Genomic DNA, 18,691 nt, shown 5'->3' with positions numbered 1-18,691 from the left:
AAAATATGAAATTTATAACATAAATATAATATGAAATTTATAATCTTTATACCATTAAAATATAATTTGATACTAAAAATATAATCTTTATACTAAAATCAAAACCCAAAACAATTAAATTAACATTAAGCAAAATAATGAAACAAAGGAGGATGAAAATTAGACTAACCTTTTTGTGTGGAAATTTTTTTGGAGATTCATGGGGTATTTATAGAAGAGAATTATTGTAGGGTAAAAAGAAATATTGGGCCTGATAAAAATAATGGGTCGATTAAGTAAACAAATGGGTTAGGCTTGTGTGATTGGACATAAATTGTAGAATAAAGGTGCATAAAATAATTTGTTCAAATAATTTTCGACCCAGATTAATAATTTGAAACTTTTGAAATTAAATTATGAAAAATAACAAATAAATATTATAAATAAAATAAATTTTCATTTATAAAATATTTAAAAATACGGGGGAATTACAAATATACTGCAAAAGTAAGAAATGAGACATTTATTTTGAATCAATGAGAAAATATATGGCTCTGTTTGATAGTAAGCTTATTGGGGGTATATTAGCTTATTTGACTAACTTTAGCTGATTGACTAGTTAAACAAGCTAATACAAGTGTTTGGTAGTAAGCTTATTGAAAGAGCTTATTCCACTAAATAAGCTCTTTTTGAAAAAGCTCATTTTAGGAGCTTTTTCAATTAGCTTATTAATTAATTATTGTGAAATGACACTTATAACCTCATTTAATTTAAAATCCTATCTAAATTACCTACCCCATAATTAGTTTATTGGTCATTTCACATACTCAATCACCTTTAAGCTATCAGCTATTTACCAAACACTTTTATATAATAAGTTAATACAATAAGTTAGTCAAATCAGTTAATAAAATCAGCTAGTCAAAATCAGCTAATTCAATCAGTTTCAGCTTTTAGTTTTCTCCCAAACAGGGCCATAACTTTTTTCCCCCTAAAGTAAGTGAAAATTGGGGAATAATTCCAAGTCTACATGTATTAGGCTATGTTTTACTTCATGGTATATAAGAAATATGTTACTTATTTCAAATTGAGTAACTTTTGTATATGTACAATAATTTACTATACATCGAGGGTCACTTTTATCAAATTTAGGGTCACTTTTATAATTTTTTGGGTAACTTTTATCAATAAAGCGAAAATACTTCGTAAGCTTTATTTATGTCAGGGTAACTTTTATTCATATTAGGATAACTTTTGCTCATTTTAGGGTAACTTTATAACGGATGTACAATAATATTGTACATCCAATTTATTAAAAGTTTGTCTTTCAAATTAGTTTGACCTAGAGGTGATCAACTATGGCCCGATCCGTTCCACCCGAAAAACTAGTGGGTTTGGGCTAGTCAAAATCACAATTTTAGTTAAAAAGCCTGACACTTTTTAACGGATTTGGGCACGAGTTTTCTCACTAAAGCTCGGCCCGCCCCAAATTTTGATCACCTTTAGTTTGACCAATGTTTGATCAAAGCTAGCTTGGAGCAAATATTTCTTTTAAAAAAAAAAGGCTTAATCAAAAGATAGTTCGCAACAACTGTTTATTTTTTCTTTTCGGTTTTTTGGCAACCTAAAAATTCAGTTTTAATTAAATTTTTTTCTCAATCTGATTTTGCCATGAAAAACATGTTATTTTCGGGCCAAAATTGTGATTTGGACATGGGTTTGAGGTTGGACCCAACCCGAAGCCTTTGGGGCAAAGCTCGACCCAACACGTGATCACCCCTGTTTCACATTAGACAAAAAAAGTTCCGGTTAAATGAAAAAATAAGTTCAGATTAGATTTATCGCTTTGTTGCTTATTAATATAATTCTAAACTAGATTGTGGCTCGAGCATTACACCGGGTTGGTACTTTAATTAAACTTTTTATTATATGTATTTAACATATATTTTTTTTAAAAGAATAGACCTTATGATTTTTAATTATGTACATTTATTTCATGTTTATAATTTTGTTAATAATTGACTTAGATGGTTAAATACCATTTATTTTTATTGTTTGATCAGTGTAGATGTTATAGAGTATAAAAATAACTAGTTTAGATTTTTTTTTCCTTCATTCTTTTTTTTTTTTTTTTTTTTTTTTATTTTTTATTTTTTTTACTATGTTAAATTTGATTACTCTATATAATAATTTAAAAACATAATAAAAACATGATTTATCATGAAATATATTGATAGATAGCTATATTAATATTTCGTACAAGGTTTTATATCAAAGATGTTTTTATTTTTATTTTTTACAAAATTATATATTTTTTTTAAAGAAAGAAATACGAAACTATTTTTATGATTTAATTATTAATGTATAATTATATAAAAATTATCCTTCAAAAAAAAAATATAAAAATAAAAAATTTCCCTTAATAAAAATACTAGTATAAATAATTAAAATTAAGGTAAATTAGTGCATAAGCAAATGTAAAGTTCGATTGAGTCAATTTTGAAACAACGGGATAATATCCGCAACGTTTATAAGGTTTTGCCATGTGGCAATGAAATAAAAAATAACGGCCCGTCAAAACAAAGAAGACATCGCCATTGATGACTCGACACTTACCTTTCCAATGGACTCTAATGATTCTTGTGAATCCAGTTAATACTAATTTAACTTTTTCCATCAACCTAATCAATATTTATACTATAAAATACAATAAAACATTTTCTGGCCACCATTTGTTTCCTAGTATTTCAGATTTATTATTTATATTTTTCCAACCTATAATAAAATATAGAAAAATAAATAAAATTTGCGGTGGTCTTTGATACAGAACTCACTTTGGATTTTTTTTTTCTGATCTTTTCATACAATTGATTACTCAAGCAAGAGAAAAAAGTGAGAACTTTTGCAGAATTGTTAAATTGATAAGGTAAATTTTTTAATTTTGTTAAATTTCTGGGCTATGAAAGTTGAATGCATTTTTTTACTCCTTAATATATAATTTAAATTTATACTTGGGCAATTCGATTTCAAGCTTTTTGAGGCGATTAAAAGTAAGAGTACTTTCAATTTTTTGATGTTATGGAGTTTGTGGACTGAATTAATTTGAAATCTTTGTTATTTTGAATTGGGGTTTATGGTTTTTTTTTTTTTTTATTTTTTTTTTTTTTTTTTTTATTTTTAAATTTTTATTTATTTATTTATTTTTAATTTTTATTTAATGATTCCAGTAACCAGTATACCCCATTTCATAGTTGAATTTGTTGATTGTGAATATGATTTTATTTTTAATTTATTTTGTAATTTTTAATTGGGTTTTGATTCTGGTGATTTGCAGTTTTTCTTGAGTTGCTTGCTGTTTCGGCTGCATAAAGGTAAGAGTTAAATTCCCAATTTTATAGTTTATTTTAAGGTTATATGATTCAATTATGCATGATCATACTTTTTTAACAGGTGATTGTTACTGTTGGATATTGTGTTGCTGAGCTTATAGTAATAACTTGGGTTGGGTGAAAGTGGGAAAAGGGAGAAGGTTTGTTTGAGCTTTTGTGGGTGTGGTTGAATTGATTGAATACAAGCTATTGCTACTATTGGGGGTTTGGGTGGAATGAAAATATGATTATGAGACTGGTCAGGGGACATTTTCGACGTCGTCGATGGGTTCCCCTGACAAAAAGCTATTGGGTATTGTGAACTTTTGGGGTCCCCGGAAATGCGAACCGGCCAATGTGTCGAGGGTTTTTTGGATGCCGGATCAGAGCTGCCGGGTGTGTTATGAGTGTGATTCCCAGTTTACGGTGTTTAATAGAAGGCATCATTGCCGGCTCTGTGGTCGAGTTTTCTGTGCTAAGTGTACGGCTCACTCAATTCCAATCCTTTCGGACGAGTCCAAGAGTGATCGAGAGGATAGCGATAGAATCAGGGTTTGTAACTATTGCTTCAGGCAATGGGAGCAAGGATTGGTGACCGATAACCATGAAACTGGTGGTGCTTCTAGTCCAGGGCTTAGTCCATCTCCTTCAGCTATTAGCTTGGGGAGTCTTAATACCAGCTTTACTGGTGATAGCATCGCAAGTACAGTGAATTCAATGGCCTACTCAACTGGGCCATACGAGCATGTGACCTATGGTTCTTCTACGAATCTTGAGCAATCTTCCCAATCAGGACAACATAATCAAAACAATGGAGCATCTGATCCAATCAGTATAAATACGTATGTGGATGTTGGAGATCTATCTTCAAATGATAATCAATATGGTTTATGTGTTAATAGGTACTTTTTTCTTCTAAGACCTTTACTGCCTTTTTCTTTTTTCTTTTAATTGAATTATCCTATCATAGATTTGTCCTTAATGTGCTTCGATATTCTAGCCCTTCATATTTTTTATTGTATACTTAAGATTTGTACTTGGAGTGTAAGATGATACTGGCATAATGAGTTGATTCAAAGCAGCCTCTCGTGAATTGAGAACAAGTTAACTTTGATTTCTTTTCCACAGAGTTGATATATTTATCATTTTTTCATCAGATTTTCTTATAGTAGTTTAGATGCAGGATTGGGAAAAAAGGGGAACGTTTGTTAATAAAACAGCAGCATTAGTTTCATAGCACAATAAGTGCCCAGGTCTATAGCCAACCTTTTCTGATGGAACTTCAAGATAGAACTTCAATGGCACACTTAAAGTATCAATTTAGTATTGACTAAAAGGTTATTCCTACTAGTACTACTCCCTCCGTTCCTTAAAAATTTGCTCCACTTTTCTTTTTGGGTTGTCCCTTTAAGTTCACTCCATTACATAAACGGCTATCAGGGCCACTACTTTACTCTCCCAAATTTTTTTTTGGTCCCACCAATTTTCTCTCTCATAACTTCAATCAACCAAAACTTAATAAAGTGAACATATGCCTTTGGGGCAAATATAAAGGAACAAAGGGAGTATGATTTAATGAGCATATCACTCACTTTTCCCAATGCATCAATTAGATCCTACTTCTCTCCCCCCTCTCACTGGGGCAAATCCCTGTTTTCAGAGGGTAGTCATTGATGAAGTTGTAATTGATTGCCCTATGATCTCACTTATTTGGCCGTACCCATGTAATGAACTGATATTTACTGCTTACTAACTCATGCAAATAACAGTAGAATTATAGAGAAAGATTGATTCTTTGAATAATGTAGATAATCTGATTTTTGTAAGTTGCAAGAAATAATAAAGACGGAAGCTTTAAGATTGATTGATAATGGTGGAAGGGCTACAAATGATAATTTAATATCTTAAGGCTATCAGTCTTCGTTAGTGAGTTTAGCTCACAACTCTCTAAAATGGCTTTAGGCCATAACTCTCCAAAAGATTCAAACCAAATTTCTGCCTATCTATTTCCTTCCCTTCCCTCTCTATTTATACTAAGGAGTAAGGACTATTAACCTAGTGAGCTAATATTACTAGAATACCTATACTACCCCTCTTTAGGTTGATCTATTACAACCCATTTCTGTTTTTCATTGATGTATTGAGTTGCCAATATTGATCAGACATCAAATGGTCTAAAACCAAGAAATATGTAAACCAGGAGGCCTTCCTTGAATAATATTTTGCTATATTGCTTGCTCCAAAGCCTACCATGTATTAGCAGTTGTTTCTGGCTGGTGTGCTCCTTGTAAGGTAAGGAAGCAAGCAAGGTTTATTTTTTTGAATTTTAAATACTTATTCTCTTAATTCTGTTCTTTGCTTTGGTGAACTTGCAGTGTTGTTTGCATTTTGTAAGTTACATGGATTGACTCCCTCCACCCCACCCCCAAATGACTATTTGCAATATTTTTTAAGGAGGGGTTTAGGAGGAATGTGAGTGAGCAGTCTGCTGTTTTATTCTGTAGTAAATGGTTTCCTTGAGCTTATAACTTCTCTACGTTGACTTTGCCAATGAATTTGACCTGATAAAACAATTAAGTATCTTTCATGAGTGAAAATGGCGAATACGATTCAAGAGGTGTCAAATATTAGAATTTCTACCTAACGAGTGGCAACTGTGGTATTTTTCATGAAGATAAAACAATTTAGTTTCCTTATCCGTGGAAAACGATGATGATAACCACACAATTAAGATCTCTGCTGATTTGCTGAAATAAAATGTTGTGTAATATATAGTTTAGAAATAGGAACCCATAGCATGATAGCTGGATGGATATTCTCTCTCATTTAGGAATCTGGACTTAGCATTGAAATCTCAACAGCTTTTAAATTTCATATCCTAGCTCTTGTGTTTGAAATAAAAATATTCAAAATATCAAGTCTTGACTCTAAGATATTATGCACCAGGGGTTTTGGCGGGGGGGGGGGGTGGGGGGGGGTGGGGGGGTGGGGAGCGTGTTTTTATACTTTAAACAGGCATAATGTTGATGACCTTGATGTATAATAATGAATCAGTTTTAAAATTACTATGAGTGCTGTAAAATTGTTAATATTTCATTTTATAGCTACCTACCCAACTCAAGTGATTGTATCTCTCTGAGATTGGACATTTTAAATTGGCTATAGTGCCATGTTAGTTGTGTGTATTTGTTGTAATATTGCCCTTGGTTTTCTTATTAGTTTATTTTGTTGTAATGTCCGATCTCATTCTTTGGTATTAGATCACACTTTTGTTGATATTTGCTGCATATTCTCTGATGATTATCTATTTGGTCTCGTCTCTTTTTTTAGGAGTGATGACGAGGAGAATGCAAATGGGGGGTATTTTGGTGCTGTTAATTTTGATGAACTTGACAATATGTATCAATCATGCAAAGGAGGTTTTGATGGAGAAAGCGATGATAGAAAAGCAGTTAGTCCTTTGTCTTCTGTGGTCTTTGGCTCAGAGTTTCTGGAAGGAATTAAGGCTTCTGCGAATGAACCAGGCATTCCTAATAATAATGATGAATCTGAAGCTTCACTTTATGGGATTGAGAATGCAGATGTAGAAAATTTGGATTTTGAAAACAATGGGCTACTTTGGATCCCTCCAGAGCCTGAAGATGAAGATGATGACAGAGAAGCCGATCTTTTTGATGATGAGGATGATAGAGATGCTGGAGAATGGGCATATCAGAGCTCTTCAAGCAGCGTGGTCGGTGAGCTTCAGAGGGAAAAAGCAAACGAAGAACATCGGAAAGCTATGAGAAATGTTGTTGGTGGGCATTTCAGAGCACTCATAACACAGCTTTTGCAAGTCGAAAATCTTCCTGTTCGGGATGATGACGACAAAGAAAGCTGGCTGGACATAATCACTTCTCTGTCATGGGAGGCTGCTTCACTTCTTAAGCCAGACATGACCAAAGGTAGTGGGATGGATCCTGGTGGGTATGTAAAAGTGAAATGCCTAGCATGTGGGAAACGAAGTAACAGGTTAGTTTGTATTGACGTTTTGGGTATTTTGTATCCAGTTACTTTGCATGTTCTTGTCCTTTTTTAACCTTTGTTGCCCAGAATTTTCTTTCTTCAACTTTAGAGTAAAACTTTTGACCTTCCAAACCTCAACAGTTCTGGATTTTATTTCAAGTAATGTTATAGTATCATACTAGTTTAGTTCCCGTGCGATGCCTAGTTTTAAACAAACACAGTGTGAGATTTGTTCATAATATGGAGAAAGAAAGTTTTCTATTCTGTAAATTTTTTGTTTACATTGTAAGTAATTTCTGCTATAGCATATTAGTTATAAAATATACACAAAAAAAAAAAAAAAAAAATAATAATAAAAAAAAAAATCACAATGAACACTTTTGAACATTGAAATGTTAACATACGTGTAAAAAAAACAAGACTTGGTAGGGACAAAGAATAAAGCATATGAAAGGTTTATTAGATAAAAAAAACAAAGGTAAAAGTAAAAATTTAAAAAAATGATAAAAAATAATAACATCATCATAGCAAATTGGCGGGAAAAAAAAATCAATGTCAGAGTGAAATGTGTAGTTGTGTACAATTTGGAGAAGAGATGATGTCAGTAACATTTTGTTTTAGTATTAGTTAAAAGATTCTTTGACATTAATAAAAACACTCTTCTACTGCAATCGTTAATTTTACTTGCTAAAAGCTAGGGATGTCAATGAGCTGAGCTGAATATTATCCTATCGAGCTAGGCTTGAAAAGAAGCACATGAGCCACCTCAACCAGCTTTATTTTTGCTTGTCCGAGCTTGGCTCAACTGAAATGAGAAATGAGAAAACCACAAAAAAGTTTCACGTGGCCTGTGTAAACATCCCAAAACTCACCCTATTTTCATGGGAATGTAAGTAACGGTCGTCTAAACTTTCCGGGCCATGGATAGGTGGAAAACTATGAGGATCGCTCTTTGGTATACATATGTTAGTGACATGACAACTTGCGATTGACTTTATTCATTCTAGCAAATCCTTTTATATTTCTTTTGTTTTTGAAAATTTGAGCTTAAACTAGCTTATAAATGAACACGAACAAGCATATAAATGATTATGAACTAGTTGTTCACAAACCTAGATGAGTAGAGTCCTAAGTTGTTCAAGGTAGGCTCATTTACTAAACAAGCTTGACAATTATTTTATCTTATTTTTTTGGGAAATTCTCTTTGGTAATACTGTAGTTTTTAATTTTCTCAATGGTAAACTACGAAATTTTTTATTATCGTTGGTAAACTTGAATTTTTGTATTAAGCTAATCATAACATTAACGATAACTGTAGTTAAATATTTAACTATAGTTAATTAATTTATTTATTTTATTAATATTTTTTACTTAAAAAAAAAAAAGAAATAGTAACTTTTTCTTATAAAAAAAAAAACCACCCCTTCTCCCTCCAGCCAATCACCACTCTCCGCCCCAACCCCACGCCAGCACCCAGCCTCTCTGTCACCGGCGCACCGACCTCCCCCTTCCCCCGAACCAGCAGCAGCCACCATCACCCACCGCCAGCCTCAGCCCAAATCCCCTTCCCTAAACAATGCCTACAAATTTCCCTAATTTGAACCTCTAAAACCTAGCACTGTAATTTCAACCTTCACATTTAATTTCGCCCGCGTCTTTTTTCAACCTTCTCATCTTCTCCTTCTCTGGCTGCAACTCTAACCTCGGCAAAACCCTTGAATCCCAAAATCCATCTCAATTTCACTACTTTTTGTGCGTGAAAGGGCGGATTTGTGGCGTTCCAGGGAACAGGAGAAGGGGGCGTTTTCGGGAAGGGGAGGTCGGAGGAGACGGATTTGGTGGGCGATCTAGTGAGGAGGGATGAGATCGGGGTGGGGGAGTGGGAGTAGGAGAGGGGAGATAGGAATCGGGGGTGAGGGAGGGTTGGGGGTCATCGGAAGGGAGGGAGGGGTAGGCGATCGCCGGAGCTTGGTGCCGTCGGCTAGGGAGGGGGCCAGGTGGTGGCTGGGTGAGTGGGGGAAGGGATTTTTTTTTTATTAATTTTAATATTAAAAAATAAATAATTAACCATGGTTAGACCTATAATTGGATTTAAACATCATTGATGTTACCATTTGAATATTATAGTAATTAGAGTTTACTAAGGATAATAAATTTTTTTACAATTTACCAATGAGAAAATTAAAAACTACAATGTTACCAAAGAGAATTTCCCTATTTTTTTTTTTTATATATTTTTTTTCCAATTAACAAACTAGTTTTGACCGAGTTTGTTCACGAGCACATCGGCTCATTGACATCCCTACTAAAAGCTTAGGTTGCTTTTTATGTAAATGCACCTTTTACTAGTCCTTTTAACCATATAGAAATGTTAGAGAAGACAAATCTATAAAGTTATGTTATTCCTTTTGCATAAGCTACAATGTAGGTTCATCTCATCTACATGTCCCCTAATATTTTTTTTTTCTTTTTTTTTTGTGTGTGGATCTTATCACCATTTAGTTTGGTGGTCAAAGGAGTTGTTTGTAAGAAGAATGTTGCTCATCGGCGAATGACTGCAAAGTTTGATAGACCTCGCCTTTTAATCCTTGGAGGGGCTTTGGAGTATCAGCGGGTCTCCACCCACTTATCTAGTTTTGACACATTGTTGCAACAGGTGCTGATTGTGCTATTTATTTACTTTTATATCTGTTTTATTCATCTTGTTTTTTGAGAAAGTATTGCCTTCACAAGTTTGTTGGACGGTTTTTTATGACGATTCATGTTAGCCGACCCCAAATCATTTTGGGACTAAGGCTTTGTTGTTATTGCATTCCCTTCACAAGTTTCAATATTTACCTTTTATTTAATAATTAACCAAAATTGATAGTTTTATAAATCCTTGATTAATGATATTTTTTTTAAAAACATATTTAGGAAATGGATCATCTGAAGATGGCTGTTGCTAAAATCAGTTCTCTTAATCCCAATATCTTATTGGTGGAAAAGTCTGTATCACGATTCGCCCAAGAGTATCTTCTTGAGCAAAACATATCTCTTGTACTAAATATCAAGAGGCCGCTCTTAGAGCGTATTGCTCGCTGCTCTGGCACACAAATTGTTCCCTCTGTTGACCATCTGAAGTCACAAACATTGGGTTATTGTGAATCCTTCCATGTGGACAAGTACTTTGAGGAGCATGGAAGTGCTGATCAGGGTGGGAAGAAACTGACAAAGACCTTGATGTTTTTTGAGGGGTGTCCAAAACCCTTGGGATGTACTGTAAGTTCGACAGTCATTTGCGTAAACAGATGTTAGCTAAATTGTCTTGCCATTTATTTGTCTTTAGGTAAAATTGTTTTGTAATGTGTATCCACTATCCCCCCTGTTTCAGTCATATAATAAATGAACTAAGTAAAAACAAAAGGATATTGGATTAATTGGAACAGTATTTTGCAATTTCTAGATTATACTGAACATTTTTTTATATCTAGAACCATTTTGAATAATTCCTAAAAAGAATATTCTTTTGCTCTGATCTTGTGATGTTTAATGTTTTCTTCAGTATATAAGTTGTTCTGTCAGCGGCGTCAGCTTATCTTATGTTATAATCCACTAGATTGGTGTTAGGCTTACCTTTGTAATTTTATTAAACTAACGGGAGTTACCCGCTTTATTTCAGATATTGCTCAAAGGAGCTTCTGGAGACGAGTTGAAAAAAGTGAAGCATGTTGTCCAGTATGGAATATTTGCTGCATATCATTTAGCTTTAGAAACATCATATCTTGCTGATGAGGGTGCTTCTCTGCCGGAACTTCCTTTGAAGTCTCCGATAACTGTTGCATTACCTGACAAACCGTTAAACATTAATAGATCCATCTCTACTGTATCTGATCTTGTTATCCCACCCGCTGAAAGGCCCCAGAGTGAAAACAGTCGCCTGGTTTCACATGCTCCTTCGTTAATCACTACAAGCACTGTTCCTATATCAGAAAGAACTCAGTCAAGCTCTTTAAACGAGTACATGGAATCTTCCTTAAATTGTGTGAAGTCAATTGTTGACAGCTCTCCGGACTCTTCATTATATGATGTCCCTAATTCCATTTGTAATGATCTGCCCCAAGATGGTGTCTCAGAGCATGTCAGCAAATCAGGTGTGAAAATTTTTCCAGAAAGCCATTCCATATCTGTAAAACCAGATGATTGCCTTCCTGATGATTATGCAGCTGATAGTTCCTTTAACACCTCATTACCATCTGGACACAGTGTTAGCAAGAGAAATGATGATTGTAGTGCAGCGACTGAACCTAATCCCAGCACAAATCTGTTAGATTTAAACTATAGTGACCAAAATGAGAAACTGAAGCTGCTGAAGGAAGAATTTTCACCCTCACCTTCTGATGGTCATAGTATATTGGTGTCTTTAACGACACGCTGTGTCTGGAAAGGAGTTGTGTGTGAGAGGGCACATCTTTTCCGTATCAAGTACTACCGGAGCTTTGATAAGCCTCTAGGACGGTTTTTGCTGGATGATTTGTTTGATCAGGTATATTTCTTTAAATTATACATGATTTCTTTTGTCTGAAAATGTAAACCTCTGCCCAACTTTGACTGAAAGTGCTCTTTTGTGGATGATTGAAGAATTACCGTTGCCGTGTTTGTGAGATGCCATCAGAAGCACATATTCATTGTTACACTCATCAGCAAGGAAGCCTTACTATTTCGGTGAGAAAGCTTACTGAGTTTCCATTACCCGGGGAAAGGGACGGCAAAATCTGGATGTGGCATAGGTGCCTTCGTTGTCCTCGAGTTAACGGATTTCCTCCTGCTACTAGAAGAATTGTTATGTCTGATGCAGCATGGGGGCTGTCATTTGGAAAATTCTTAGAACTCAGCTTTTCAAACCATGCAGCTGCTAGCAGAGTTGCTAGTTGTGGCCACTCTCTTCACAAAGATTGTCTTAGATTTTATGGGTATGCATCTAAACTGACCCTGCATAAGTCCATTTGCTCTTTTCTCTTTAAAGTGATTACAATATATAAGGCAATAGATGCCCCTGTGAGCTCTTAAGATATTAATTCAATATGCTTAATTGGTCTAGATTGTGCTGCAATTTTCTTTTCTTTTGTTTATCAGTTAAATTGATCAATATATTGAGAGCATTTATGACTACACTTTAGTGTGGTTTACAAAAAGACCCTTACTTTAGTTTGAGGGCTTGAAGATGGTGTTTAACTATCACAAATTTTGGAATTTTTATGACTACATACCTTACTAAGTAAATGTATAAGTATAGCAACAGTGGCTACTTTAAGATGACAATAACAGCATCAACCATAAACCACTATGGATCTTTATGTTTGCAAGCTCTGTGGAGGTCCACATGTATGCATGCCCCTCTCTATACTAAGCTTGCGGGGAGGTTCTCGAAAGATCCATGGTCCATGGAAAACAATCTATAAGAAGTGTTATAACAAAAAGATGTTTATAGAGGTCCTAGACTATGCATAACTATCTGTCAAGATAATGATCATTTGTAGATAGCGTCTATTTCTTTGGTTCTTCCTCTTGAAGAAAATCCCAATCATGGAATTACCAATAATACATATGAGCAAATTCATACAAATGAATTGGCACAAAACCAACAATAAATAGTAATACACGCCAAAGCATAAGTCTATAAAATCTTTTTGAATTTGGAAATAAGACAGTAGATAAAATGATAAATATAGAACTGGATGTATTGTAAATTAATATGGCTGCATCTGAAGAAAGGACTCTCAACTGGGGAATGTGTAAGCTAGTTCCATTGACTTTATGGTTGTGTATTTGAAAGCTGTATGGAGAGGAATTTATAGATTTTTATTGGGAAAGACTTACCAGTCCAAGCATTTATATTGGTTTTTTGAGGATCTTGTACAATTGGAGTGAATAGCTTCAATATGAACATAATTTTCTTCTTTTGGTTGCGTAGATGAGATCATGGATGATTCTATAGATTGATTTGTGTGATTTATATTTGCTTCTAGTCCTTTATCTATAGGTTTGGTAACTTGACACCCCGTTGTTACCTCTTTTATCATTTATTAAAAAAATAAAACAAAAAAATACAAATAGCAAACTAGGTAATGTATACTAAAAGCAGATATGATTAGGAAAACCACAATCTGATTTTTGTTACTGATCAAGTGATCATTAGTTAGCAATTTAGCATCTCACTCTTTCATCTGTTACAAATTGCTTCATTGACCATAACTTCATGTCTCAGAATGCCTGAGGCCGTTGTTTAAGACTTTAAGATGTTGACTTTTATTTGTGAGGAAAGTTGCATCTTTTTATCCCCATGTTTTCTGTGGAACTTGTTTTTAGAAGTGTGCTAATTACAATTGTTTTTATAGCTGTCTTTTGTGATGACATTTTTTGGGGAGACATTTCTGCTGTTTATTGTACTTGCTTTTTTCTTGATATCGGTATTGCTTCTTTGGTAGTCCCTTGGTATAATTAGGGCCCTCTTGAATTTATATAGAAATTCTAGGGTGAGGATAGAAGTTTAGGGATTTGTTAGCAGATTGGGCACCATATATATTCAAGTTTTTCATATTGCTGTGCTCTGATGCAGGTGTGGACGGATGGTTGCTTGCTTTCGCTATGCACCAATTGTTGTTAATTCTGTCTTCCTTCCACCATCAAATCTGGAGTTCACTTGTGCTAATCTGGAATGGATCCAAAAAGAAGCAGATGAGGTGGGAAATCCTTTGTAGCTTGTGTAGTCTTGTATTATTGTGTTTCCTACAATCGTGGTGATTGTTTTGAGTTTTTTTACAGGTAAATGACCAGGCAGAGCTTCTGTATACTGAAGTCTGCAATTGCATTAATGAGATCTCAGAGAAATTTTCAAGGTCTGGATTATTGGAAAGTAACATAAAAGCTTGTGGATTGAGAAAACACATCATGGAACTAGATAAGATACTGAGGAAGGAGAAAGAAGAATTTGAGGTTCTCCCATTACACTGTTTACCTTTTTTTTTTAAAAAAGAAATATATTTATCACTCCTTTTTCTTCTGTAGTAGTTCCACAAAAGTTAATTAGAAAGTATCTGATAGGTAGTAGGGCAATAAGAAGCCAAAAAACATCATAATTTTATAACTTTGAATGATTGTATAGGTATGCTTAGGGTGTGTCTATGTATTAGAAGTTAACTGTAGAGAAACAAAGTTATCTTTCTGCAATTATAATGCTCAGACTTTCTGTTCCTACTTTACACCTGTTTCGAAACATGTTTGTCCCTACATGTTTCTTCTTTTTAATGTGCATCCGATTATTTGACCTCGAAATTAGCATGTTTATGGAAATGCCTACTGCGTAAAGGGAAATCATTCAGTGATTAATGACCAATTTGGAATTTTCACAGGAGTCCTTGCAAAAGGCATTGCAATCGGAAAGACAAGATGAAATTGACATCCTAGAAATCAACAGATTGAGGCTGCATTTATTAATCCAATCTTATGTATGGGACCAGCGCTTAATCTTTGCATCCAGTTTAGATGCAAAGATAACTCATTATGGATCAGATAGTCCTATACTGAAATCCATGGAGGAAACCTGCAATTATGTTGAAAAGACTAGTACAAATGCCGGTGGTGACGTAGCTAGAGAAGTGGGCAATTGTGGTTCTGTGATTTTAGATGGAAAAATTGGAACAGATCTTAGCCAAGGTGTTAACATCAAAGAATTTAATAAAATGATGTGCAAGGAAGATCTCCATGGGATCAAAATGGGTGAAGTAGATCCAGCTAACTCTGTAAATGCGGTTCAGAGAATTTCAGCTGGACAATTCCCTATTGGGGTGAATTTATCTGATACTCTTGATGCGGCATGGATTGGTGAAATTCTCTCAGGAAGTGCCAACCCCAAGGAGAATGATGCAATAGATCCATCGAGCTCAGTCAGATCAGTTGCAGCAAGTCCCAATTCAGAGAAGCACAATGATGCCCGAGATGAGACGGAGATTCATCATGCTACTGGCATTGCTTTGCCTCCCATGAGTTCTGACTTATTGGACAGCTCCACTGATTGGTTAAAGATGCCCTTTATGAACATCTATCAATATACTGCATGGAATGCTCAAAAGCTTGATGCATTAGGGGACTATAACCCAGTTTTTGTTTCCTCATTTCGTGAATTGAAACGCCTAGGTGGTGCCAGACTGCTGCTTCCTGTGGGTGTTGATCATACTGTTATACCTGTTTATGATGATGAACCAACTAGTATCATAGCATACGCGCTTGTATCACCAGATTATAAAACTCAGATTTCAGATGACCCTGAGATGAAAAAGGATGGGATTGACTCTGCAATTTCTTTGACCAGCCTAGCGAGTTCCCTTTCACTCCATCCATTTGAAGCGGTTTCTGGGTCAATGAAAAGTTTTGGGTCTTCTGAAGAAAGCCTTTTGTCAATGTCTGGATCAAGAAACTCTCTCATCTTGGATCCATTATTCTATACCAAGGCTTTGCATGCTAGAGTTTCATTTTCAGATAATGGTCCTCTTGGCAAAGTAAAATACACTGTCACTTGCTATTATGCAAAACGATTTGAGGCGTTGAGAAAGATTTGTTGCCCTTCTGAGATGGATTTCATCAGGTCTCTTAGCCGTTGTAAGAAATGGGGCGCTCAAGGTGGAAAGAGCAATGTCTTTTTCGCAAAGAGTTTAGATGATAGATTTATAATCAAACAAGTTACGAAGACAGAGTTGGAATCGTTTATCAAGTTTGCACCAGCTTATTTTAAATATTTGTCTGAGTCAATCGAAAGTTGCAGCCCTACCTGTCTGGCAAAGATCCTGGGCATTTATCAGGTATTATATATACATCATACTAAGCTGTGTTTTTTAGTTACAGAGTAATTTTGATTTTCTCATGTGATTTGGAGTTTGTGTAAATGCTGCTACATTCGCCAAATTCATTCCCCACTTCATTAATTGTCCTTGTCTTAATTGCATGCTCCCCTCATATGACCAATTCATTGATTTTTTGTTAAATTTGAGGGTTGATCCAAGCAGTATTTTTCCTTCTTTCTGTTCTACTTGGTTCCTTTCTTATCTTAATGCCCCTGCCTCCTAAGATACACAAAAGACCACAAGGTTGGATGAGAAATTCAATGTGTGTGTGTGTGTTGTTGTTGTTGTTTTTTTTTTTTTTTTTTTTTTTTTTTTTTCTTGTGGAATTATTGACTGCAAATTTAATTTTCTCCGTTCTTTGGTGTGTATCTTAAAGGTTACATCCAAGCATATTAAAGGAGGGAAGGAGTTCAAGATGGACGTTTTAGTAATGGAGAATCTTTTATTCCGGCGTAATGTTGTACGACTTTATGATTTAAAAGGTTCTTGTAGATCACGATACAATCCAGATTCAACTGGTGGAAACAAAGTTTTACTTGATCAGAACTTGATCGAGACAATGCCTACTTCTCCAATTTTTGTAGGGAACAAGGCAAAAAGGCTGCTTGAACGAGCTGTTTGGAATGACACATCATTTTTAGCGGTAAGCCTGTACTATTAGGCACTTTTGGTGTGCTGAGATTGTTTGAAAATTATGTGAATTTTACCCCTCCTCCTATAGATTTAATGAATTGCATGCATTTCAGGGAGAGACCTTTTGTTATAGATTGTCAAAAATGGTTTCATCCCTTGATTCTGAATTTTTGGAATTTTATCTATACTGATGGGACCAGAAATAGCATGCTTGACCCATCCTAAGTTAGCTAGGGTAGCTTTGTAGGCTAGTTGATCAATGATGATTTGAAAATGAGAAGAGTGCTATAGCATTATCAAGAAGAGGGGAAAAGGAAGAGAGAACAATTGATTTTGGGATTTTAGTGGCTTTAGGTTTATCGATAAATTCTAACAATCAAGTGAGGGAAAAATAAAAAGAGGTAAAGATCTTATTACTAATATTAATTGGGAAGGAGAGATGGATAAAGATGAAGAGAGTCAAAACATGGGGAAGGGTGGTTTTGTAAAGATGAAGAGTGAGGGGGAGGAAGAAGACAAGGGAATATTATTTAATGACTTTAGATTGTTGTCATTGGTCATGTCAATATGGGGATGAAGTTTGACCTCTAGCAGTCAAGGTTAGCTGCTGGGACAGGATTAATTCCTTTGTATTGATAGATTCTATACTAGACGGTTCAGGAAGGGAGTTGAGACCAACCAAGTCGTAGTTTTCAAATTCAAAAATTAATGTCGTTTTGAAAGTACTTAATTAGAAGCTGTTGGTGAGAACTTACAATTACTTGTTTTTGGGCAAATTTTAGTTTCATAGTGTTCTGAATTTAAATCATGTATCTGAAACTGGACCTTGTATTCAGTGCTTGTGTTGGATCTAGCTTTTGGGAAGTTTTATTGCTGTTGCCTGTCTTCTGACTATTTTTATGTCTATTTTCTGCAGTCGATTGATGTGATGGATTATTCATTATTGGTTGGTATTGACGAAGAAAAGCGGGAGCTGGTGGTTGGTATTATTGATTTCATGAGGCAATATACATGGGACAAGCACCTTGAGACTTGGGTGAAGGCCTCAGGAATTCTTGGTGGTCCGAAGAATGCACAACCAACAGTCATCTCTCCTGATCAGTATAAAAAGCGGTTTAGGAAAGCTATGACAACCTACTTTCTTATGGTGCCTGATCAATGGTCTCCTCCAACGATCCTCCCGAGTGAACCTATGTTTGATGTTAATGAGGAGAACTAGAATTTGTAGTTTCACCTTGATTTGTTGTAGAGTCTCAGAGTCTTTGAATTTGTCACATCATAAGTGTATAGCTCCTGTTAAACATTTTTGTTGTAACTTCTTGTTTTGTCTTTACTTTATTCTTGTTACATTTATTAATTAACTTAGTTAATAAAAAAGGCCCTTTGAGTCATTTGATTTATTCCATATACCAGTTCTGGTTTGTATTTCATTGATGTGCTTGTAGCGTATACCAATTTTAAGATCCTAAAAACTCTTTGCCTTTTATTTCACAACTTCCACGTTAAATCTATTGCGTTGGGTTTTTAACTTTTTACAAAGTAGGGATTTCTGTTATGCTTATGATTTTTCTTAAGCATTTTGTATGTGTTTATATTATGTAAGAAATATTGGATCATGTTAAGATATTGTAACAAAATCTTATACTGTAATATGTATGTGTAGTTTAACTTGAAAAAAGAAAATAAATATCAGTCGCATATATGTGTTGCTCAATTTTTTTTTTAATTTAAAGATGCGAATAAAGTTTTGAGAGTACTATACTACTCAAAACAATGTATTTATTTGTAGTCTATACTTGACTTTCATTATTGCATTTGTATTGTGTT

The 18,691-nt window shown here is 34.6% G+C and overlaps 1 protein-coding gene across 2 annotated transcripts; it reads left to right on the top strand.

Annotated features, from left to right (window-relative positions):
- Positions 1 to 2,712: 2,712 nt before the first annotated feature.
- LOC145635797 (1-phosphatidylinositol-3-phosphate 5-kinase FAB1B-like) lies at positions 2,713 to 18,269 on the top strand. Of its 2 annotated transcripts, XM_081687156.1 has the most exons (14): positions 2,713 to 2,905; positions 3,314 to 3,350; positions 3,430 to 4,249; positions 6,678 to 7,358; positions 9,855 to 10,008; positions 10,269 to 10,613; positions 11,014 to 11,877; positions 11,973 to 12,304; positions 13,951 to 14,074; positions 14,157 to 14,327; positions 14,744 to 16,189; positions 16,608 to 16,713; positions 16,816 to 16,874; positions 17,781 to 18,269. In XM_081687156.1, exons 3-14 carry the CDS (start codon positions 3,633 to 3,635, stop codon positions 18,081 to 18,083), a joined length of 5,202 nt encoding a protein of 1,733 aa, XP_081543282.1. In that variant the 5' UTR covers positions 2,713 to 2,905; positions 3,314 to 3,350; positions 3,430 to 3,632; the 3' UTR covers positions 18,084 to 18,269. The 2 variants fall into 2 exon arrangements, with proteins under 2 accessions (XP_081543282.1, XP_081543281.1); XM_081687155.1 differs by having other exon boundaries at positions 2,715 to 2,905; positions 16,608 to 16,874.
- Positions 18,270 to 18,691: the final 422 nt, after the last annotated feature.

Source organism: Chenopodium album, chromosome 6, assembly GCF_948465745.1.
Source record: "Chenopodium album chromosome 6, dcCheAlbu1.1, whole genome shotgun sequence".
Lineage (NCBI taxonomy): Eukaryota > Viridiplantae > Streptophyta > Magnoliopsida > Caryophyllales > Amaranthaceae > Chenopodium > Chenopodium album.
This window is presented reverse-complemented; position numbering and strand designations above follow the sequence as displayed.

What these genes read in the sequence shown, in the direction of transcription:
- LOC145635797 (XM_081687155.1), top strand. Translation starts at nt 3,633, where the DNA reads ATGGGTTCCCCTGACAAAAAGCTATTGGGTATTGTGAACTTTTGGGGT. An exon ending in CAAAACCCTTGGGATGTACT is followed by an intron (nt 10,614 to 11,013) that starts GTAAGTTCGACA and finishes GCTTTATTTCAG; the next exon opens with ATATTGCTCAAAGGAGCTTC. An exon ending in TCCAAAAAGAAGCAGATGAG is followed by an intron (nt 14,075 to 14,156) that starts GTGGGAAATCCT and finishes GTTTTTTTACAG; the next exon opens with GTAAATGACCAGGCAGAGCT.